This window comes from Formica exsecta, unplaced genomic scaffold (assembly GCF_003651465.1).
Source record: "Formica exsecta isolate Colony F162 unplaced genomic scaffold, ASM365146v1 scaffold86, whole genome shotgun sequence".
NCBI lineage: Eukaryota > Metazoa > Arthropoda > Insecta > Hymenoptera > Formicidae > Formica > Formica exsecta.
Genome location: NW_021853632.1, coordinates 52855 through 61833, shown reverse-complemented (window position 1 = coordinate 61833; position 8979 = coordinate 52855). Strand labels below are relative to the sequence as shown.

The 8979-nt window shown below is 40.4% G+C and overlaps 1 protein-coding gene across 1 annotated transcript; it reads left to right on the top strand.

Moving 5' to 3' along the window:
- Positions 1-1915: 1915 nt before the first annotated feature.
- On the top strand, positions 1916-2632 carry LOC115244763. Its single transcript, XM_029822689.1, has one exon. The coding sequence runs from the start codon at positions 1916-1918 to the stop codon at positions 2630-2632; it is 717 nt and encodes a 238-aa protein (XP_029678549.1).
- Positions 2633-8979: the final 6347 nt, after the last annotated feature.

The following is an 8979-nucleotide window of genomic DNA, read 5'->3' as shown; positions in this document are numbered from 1 at the left end:
TTACTTAATAATTATTAAATTTAATGCTAATACTTTAAATATAATATTTTATACTCGCATACTTTAACGCCTGTAACCATACGAATAATATCGGTTCGCAATACAATTAAAGACTCCATAATCATTTTTAAATTTAAAAATTCTGCAAGGGATTTTATTTCTACATTATATTATATGACCGGTCAGTGCTTTTGTACTACTACGGAAGTTTTTTTGTTGCCGAAAACTCGATTATGAGGCAGTTGTATCTGCTACCTGCGGAAACTGTTATTTTCTATCTCGTAGAGGGGAGTAGGGACACGGGTAGCTCTTGCTTTAAATTTGATTATATTTAAAGTATTAGCATTAAATTTAATAATTATTAAGTAATAATTTTTTTACTCCATATGCGTTCACTTATTGCAATATTCTGTAAAAATTAAAAAAAAATTAGTAAAATCAAGACTCGAACGTGCAACGGGCTGCGTTCTAAGCCGCCGCCTTATCCTCTGCGCCACGCTGCTATCTGCTAACCTCTTTCGCTAATTCGGTATAGAAAGCGCACGAGAAATTTTTAATGCAAATTTCTCGCGAATGCTTGAGTATTGCGTCGTGCCACTAGTCCATGAATTAGTGGGGGGGTTAATACTAAAACATATTTAAAGTTGAGCGAAATCCGTGAGTGCACGACTTGGCCCTCCCCTTGTAAGTATACCACGGTTGGAATTATCCGCAGCCGTATTACTCTCGCGACTTGTCGAGTTCGTTCGCGGATCGAACGGTTACAGGGACATCCCATGCTATTGTTGGACGGATTCCACGATCGTACTCGGTAAGTCAGCATCCATCTCGATGGAAGACGTTCGTGGCCAATCGAGTTAGTGACATTCAATCTCGCCTTCCGAACGTTGAATGGAGGCACGTCAACAGACGACAATCCCGCGGATTGCGCTTCGCGCGGAATATTCGGCGACGAAATTATCAATCGCGAGCTATGGTGACATGGCCATCCATGGCTGCTCTTCGATCACGAAAAATGGCCGTGTGACAAACCGCACCTTCCAACGGAAGCCCCTCTCGAAGAAAAAATTAACTCGTTGCAACGCAATGAACTTCGTGACTCCTGGGATATGGTATCAAAATATTCATCGTGGCCAAAATTAATTCGCGTCACCGCGTATATCATCAAATTCATAAGTTTATGTAGTCGTAATCGCTCGTCGTCGGTCTCGCTTATGTCGTTTCATTATCCAGCATCGAGAAGCATCGCTCTTTCTGCATCCGACTGCAACACTGCCAGAATTTTCTGGATTAAGAAAATTCAAGCCGACTTATCTCCGACGGAAATACACGCGTTGTCAAAAAATCAGAACCTCTCGTCGAGAAGCTCACTTTTCTCGCTTCGACCGTTCCTCGATCAGGACGGAATTCTACGCGTGGGTGGACGGCTTAACAAAGCCCCGTTGCCTATGCCGGTTCGACATCCGATTCTTCTCTCATCTCATCCTCTCGTTACATTGATCGTGAATCAAACTCATATACGAGCGTTAAATGCCGGACCGCAACTCACGCTAAATGTTCTGCGCCGCGACTTCTGGATACTTCGCGCTCGTAATATAGTAAAATCTGTCATTCATAAATGTGTTGTGTGTACTCGCGAACGAGCCGCGACTCCCACACAAATCATGGGAGATCTTTTCGAATCTCGCGTAACAGCGACAGTACGCTGTTTTTGCATTGCGGCCTAGATAACGCAGGCTCCGTGCAAATTAGGGTCTCCGCGGGACGAGGCATTACGTCGCGGAAAGCATATATCGCGCTATTCATCTGCTTAGCGACGAAAGCAATACATTTGGAATTAGTAAGCGATTACTCCACTCCAGCGTTCTTAAACGCTTACTCTCGATTCTGCGCTCGCCGCGGTCTCCCGCAATCCATGTATTTGGACAACGGGACTACATTCATCGGGGCGGACCGAGAGTTGACCGTTGCGTACCGATCAGCAATACGAGATCCGAACTTCTTGAATCTGACTGCCTCCGATAACGTGTCGTGGAATTTTATTCCCTTCTCTGTCCCGCACTTCGGCGGATTGTGGGAGGCGGGCGTACGGAGCATAAAAACTCATCTGCGCCGCGTGTTAGGTAATCATATGCTAACATTCGAAGAATTCTCGACGTTATTATGCAAAATCGAAGCGTGTCTAAACTCTAGGCCGATTGCGCCCCTTTCCGATACGCTTGAGGACTATGAGTGTCTAACTCCCGGTCATTTCTTAATAGGATCCGCGCTTACTGTAAACCCGGAACCATCATTGCTCGATCTCAATGAAAATCGTCTTTCGAGGTGGCAGCTCGTACGACACGTTACCGAGCGATTCTGGAAGCTATGGAGTAACGATTACTTAAATACTTTACAACAAAGAGCAAAATGGCGAAAGGTCAAGCCGCCGATTAAAACCGGGCAACTTGTTTTGTTGCCTAATCCGCTGTTACCCCCCTGCAAATGGAAGTTGGGCCGAGTGACACGCTGTCACCCCGGCTCCGACGGCTTCGTACGGGTCGTCATTGTGAAGACGGCCACCTCCGAATTCAAAAGACCGATTGTCAAACTGTGCGTTCTACCGGTCAATAATGAGGCAACGAGCAATTAGGCCCCGTCGCAGCGTGCGTTTAATTTAATATCATTCCTTAAATGTAAGTTAAAATTGTCAAGATTCGAACGTTATTCCGCCAAGGCGGGCGGCAGATTCAGCGCGTCGAACCATGTCGCATTAATTGTCGTTTTTTTCGCGCATGTTGTTACTTGTGGCGTGCGCTCTTGTCGTTTGATGCAATCGTTGTATCGATTATTTTGGAACTATCGTTTCAAGGCGGGCGGTATGTTCAAAATTGAAACATTAAATTTCGGGTCTAAATTTCAACGGCGAACGTCGCCGTTATATTCAAACGATCGTCTCAAAAATCAAAACACGAGCGAGAACAAACAGCGTCGCGATCACCCGCTCGGTGCGTGATCGCGTTATTCTTATAGTGAAAAACCGTGACAAATACCTGGTTAGGTTAGGTAGAACATTCGATGCCGAAAAACCTTGTTATTCACATCGGCAGAGCGCGAGTTTCCGCGGTCGGTCGATTTAGTCTGCCTACGACAACGATTCGAGCTGGTCGAAATTTAATTTTAATAGTGCTAAGACATTGTGAACGTTAATTGTGTGGAGTCCGAGAGTCGACGCTCGTTACCCGCATCGCGACTGTCCGCTGCCTCGCGCCAAATTCCATCCGGCGTCCGCGTGCAAGATTTCCGCTCTCGCGAGAGTTTCTAGCAAGAAGCTCTTAATCAAGATTTCCGAACCGCGAAAAAAGGGCAGTAATTAACAGGACAATTTGAAGATTTCCGTCGAAGTCGCGGAAGACGTGCCGTCGCTCGCTCCTATCATTCAAAATAAAACGACTATCTAAAACAATCTGCACTCAAGTCTTTTCTAAAATCTCCTTGTCCTCCAGCGGATCTACGGATTCGCGTTACACACAGCTTCTCGTTCATCTCTGAGCGTTTCTAAAGATTCGGGCGATCTCTTCGAGGTCAACTCCCGAACACTACTCTATACACATAAACATACACATTATATATGATGCACATAGTATTTAATACTCATATAGTATTTTTATTATAAATAAATGGACAGATATGAGCAAAAAGAGAAAGAGGAAGAGAGAGAGAGAGAGAGAGAGAGAGAGAGGAATGAGTAAGCGGGAGAATGGCTGTAAAACGATATATCGATTGATAATTCACATCAGTCACTAAAAATTGGTGAGCATAAAGTATTGCTACGGAGAAAGATATAACTATTTCCATTTTTTCTTACTTTTGGCACTTGTACAGACACTTGCTCAGTTACACTCATATCTTCTTTCTCTCTTTGCCCATTCTTCTCTGTCCATTTCTTTCTTATCCGAGCATACTATATGTGTGTTATATATTATCTACATGTGTGTATATGTTTGTGTATATGTAATAGTAACTTTAAATTTATTAAAATATCATTAATCTTTTGCTTATTTGTATATTTCACTGAAAATTGATTATATTTATTTTGTAATAGTAGTTGTATCACAGTATCAAGCGACGCAGTAGCGTCGCCGTTTGCAGCGCTCATGTACGATTATTCGCTTGAGTGTGCAAATACGCCTTGAGGGACAATGTGTATGTGCGTGCATACGTATATGATACGTATCAAGCGGTAGCATCGCGACGTCAAAATATAATAACATTATAAGGTTAATGTTCGCGACGTCAAGATATAATAACATTATAAGGTTAATGTTATATTTGAATCTGCTGCAGAAAATATATTTGGTCCTATCAAGTAGATTGAAATTTCATACGGTCTTATACCGCAGAACTTTGCTAAACAGCGTAACATATTGGGTTATAGAGATTTGGCAGTAACAGACAGTAAGTACAATATAAAACATTCGGTAGCACATATAAAACCAGATATGTAAATTAAATTAAATATTAAAATTCTGTTCTTTTCATTGCACACAGATAGAGGGAAGTGACCATAAAGCATTTAACTTCGGATGAACATAAAAACGATTAATAACTGTCGAAGTAAAAGAAATTCAATATACATACATAGTATGTATACTTTGGCTTTCTTTATACGTAGAACTATATTACATTATTAAAGAAAAAGAAAAACCTATGATAATTATATATCACATTGCACAACATGCTATTACAATATTAGTTATACATATGCGAAGAAAGCCAAAGTATACATACGTAGTATTTATTATTCTCTAAGTGAATCTTATTGCAATAAAATTTTTATCGCTTTAATTTATTAATCCGTTTGCGAGCGGACTCTCAATCCGGAACCTATCCAACCAGATAGGAAAGAGGGCCGATCGGGCGCAGCCGTAAGCCCGCACTTTTAAGCCAAAAAAACAGAAAATCTTGGGAACTCCGGGGCGATGAACCCACCAACACGGCCGTGATGACAACAAGGATCGCGAGGACCGCAGGACGGCCCTGCGTAACGCGAAAGCGCCACAGGTGGCACGATAGCGATTTATCGCGCCGGCATGTCTCCTGCAGGACTCTCGCTCGGCACTGTTCGGCGAGCATCTTTATTATTGTGAGATATTCTACATAAATAAAACTTTATTATTGTGATTTATACTTATTATTATTAAACTTTATTATTATTAGATATTCTACATGAGTAAAAAACTATATTATATTATTAAAAATAAAACGAATGCCAATTCTATATAAATAAAACTCTATTATTGTAAGATAATACAAAAAAAAATACTTAAAATAAAAAATACTTTATCTTCTTTGGTATCTTCTATGGCACTTCATTTATTTTCTTTGGTATCCTCTATGGCACTTTATGTTATATTACCTCATAATACTATAGTACAGTTTTATTTATGTAGAATTGGCATTTGTTAATTTTATTGAATCTTATATAGGCAATAAAATATTGCGTAAAGTAGCTAAATTTAACTATATCTACAAATTCATTCACTTTTGCATTACTGTAACATCATACAGTTGAAGAATGGTCTACATTGAAGTATGATGTTACAGTAATAACAACTCTTACAAACTGAACTGCTTCTATGTACTTGGCTAGTTAACTTGATTTTATATTTAGTTTTGACTTTTGATTTTTTAAAGGTTTTGATTTTTTAGAGAAAAATCATTTTTTAGTTTTTTATTTTGTATGAAAATTATTTTTCAAGGAAAAATTTTTTTACAAGTTATTTTTTAGGGATAAATAATAAACTTTTTTTGCGTACAAGTTGGGATTTTTTTATATACTTGGCGTATTTTTTTTTACCTTTGTGAGGTTTTTTTAGGTGATTTAGTTAGCCAGAGGCGATCAATTTGTGAGCTGGTTGTTGAAAGAAATATTTCCCACCAAATACATTTCGCATATGCGCTTTGGATGAAGAATATATCCCAGAAGCGATCAATTCGTAAAATGGTTGTTGAAAAAAATATTTCCCACCAAAAACGTTTTGCATGTACGCTTTGATTGAAGAATGTATCCCAGAAGCGATCAATTCGTGAACTGGTTGTCGAAAGAAATATTTCCCACTAAAAACGTTTTGCATGTGCGCTTTGGTTGAAGAATATATCCCAGAAGTAATCAATTTGTGAACTGGTTGTCGAAAGAAATATTTCTCACCAAAAACGTTTTGAATGTGCGCTTTGGTTATTAAAAAAATATTTTATCCCAGAGGCGATTTTTATTCGTGAGCTGGTTGTTTTAAGAAATATTTCACATCAGATGCGATTTGAATGTGTGCTCTGGTTATTAAAAAGATAACATTTTGTCCCAGAGGCGATTTTTATTCGTGTGCTGGTTGGTTTAAAAAATATTTTATTCCAGAAGCATGTGCGCTCTGGTTATTAAAAAAATATTTTATCCCAGAGGCGATTTTTATTCGTGTGCTGATTTCTTTGAAAAATATTTCATATCATATGCGGTTTGTGCATGAATATTCTGGTTATTAAAAAAGCAGTTATTCCAGAAGAAATTTAAAGAAACTTCCATTTTTGAAAGACAAAGTGTGCAATATCTGGTATTCCTTCATATGATTGCAACCAATCATATATAGTAATGAAAGCTTATAAATTATTCGAAGGAATTATTATTGTGATTACTGGCGATGTATTTTTTCTTTTTTTGATGGCACTTTTCGCTTCTTATACAGGGTGGCCCCGAACGTTCCAGCCAGACTTTGAGATCTTATAGGAAATTTAATTCTGAACAAAAAATTTCCTATAAACATGGGCCGAAAAATGCTTCCTTGAGATGTTATCGCTCAAAAACCTCTGATGCAAAGGAAGAGCAAAAGGTGAAAAGAAAATGAAATAAAAAGAAAATGGAACTTAATAAATTTCTTGAAAAAACGATAATAATAAAAAATAAAAATCTTTTTCTTTTATGAAAATAAAATAAATTTTTTTAAACTGATCTAACGCATCTAACAATAAGTAACAAAAGCACTTTTTGTACGTTTGAAACTGGTTATATCAAAATCTATGGGACGTACAACAATCATTTTGATCTTATTTGAAAGATAATTTAATTTTCTACAACTTTTGTTTTGGTACTTTTTATTAAAGGGCGCACATTTTCCATGATATTATGAAAAATGTGTAAAATAATTTTAGTCCTCAGTCATATCGATTATACCGATATACTGTCGATGATAAAGATTTATCATCGTGTGACGGGCCGCTTTCGCGAGATCGGATAAGCTCTGTCGGGATCAGGGCTCGAGAAAGTGGTGAGACACGACGATAGATTTTGGGTGTAAGTCAATCTCTTTATTCGCCTCTTTCGATAATGGTCAAATACAAGAAGTTATATCCCGCGAAGCGGGCGCGCGGCGGTGTGCGGGCACGAAACGTTCGGGGCGCGGTCGCTGTTAGACGCGCGGTTTATTAATTAAATGCGTAACTTGATCGTACGACGTATACTGTCGATATATATTGTTGCGTTCGTCGCTCTCTCTCTTTCTCACACCCGCGCACATGCAAATAAAAGAACACTTCCGTAAAAGGAGAACAACTTTATATCTACGATTCTGGGACTTCATTGCGGATTTTCTTGAAGATAGAGAGCTAGCCAGGCTTCCTTCTTCTTCAACTTCCACACGCCCGCATGAACACTAGAAGATCATGCTTTCTGAAACGGGCAAAATATTTAACGCAGAGAACAGAAAAATGTTTTTCTTTAACAAATAAATTAATTTTTAAAGGACCAAGGAGTCTAACATGTACGCGAGTCATTGGGACTTGTCGCGATACCTAAAGGCGTAATGAAAGTGAAGATCGACCCTGGCCGTCGATCGAGGGAGGATGGGCCGCGTCGCGATGCGGCCTCGCACTCCCTGGGCGTCTCGTTCTCATCGCGAGAAGAGGCGCACCCAGAGCGTACACGTTGGGACCCGAAAGATGGTGAACTATGCCTGGTCAGGACGAAGTCAGGGGAAACCCTGATGGAGGTCCGCAGCGATTCTGACGTGCAAATCGATCGTCGGAACTGGGTATAGGGGCGAAAGACTAATCGAACCATCTAGTAGCTGGTTCCCTCCGAAGTTTCCCTCAGGATAGCTGGCATTCGACCGTTCCCCACGGAACGCGAACGAGTCTCATCTGGTAAAGCGAATGATTAGAGGCCTTGGGGCCGAAACGACCTCAACCTATTCTCAAACTTTAAATGGGACTCTGAGCTTTAAAATCTCTTTAACTATCCCTTAATCGCGTTTTCCTGCTTGCTAGGACAATCAGAACGGAAATGCCCAGTTTTTCCGCATGTCCAACATTCCCTATTAAAATTTTCTCTCCTCTCTTCGAAACCTTCCCCTTGAATAACTTTTAAAGTTTTCGCCCTCTCTATCGCCGAATTTAAAGAATCAACATTTTCGAGTTGAAGGGTTCTTCTAATAAAGTTGTCAGAAACAGCAGAAATAAATTGTGCGCAGGCAATCCTTTCGCGAACCTCAAGCAGACATTCAGGATAAGCGAGGCGCACGAGTCTTTCAAGCTCAGAGCCAAGGGCAGCCAAATCTTCCCCAGCTTTCTGTTTACGGTTCGTAAATTGCGTGTAAAAATTCAGAGACGCTCCGCTCTCTATCTATGCGGTCGGAAGGGTTGAGAGGAAGCGCAAACGAAGCGGAAACCGAAAATGCTCGGCGGAGGCTGCAAACTCGTCAACCCCACGTTCCGTCGCGTTTGCGTGTCTGTCAGGATCGGTTTCGGAATATCTCGTGCGTACAGGCGGATCAGGTACCGGTCTGGTAATGAGATGTCAAAATGCTGCCGTTTTATACCCGAGCGTCTAGCGGTAATCGCGTCGTTCGCCCCCGGGTGGGGATAACGACGCGTTGTTTTCGGCGGGTAATTAATACGGTAAACGCGTCGTTTCCCCTGGGCGCTGAGCCATTTGAAAATGGAGGTTTTTAT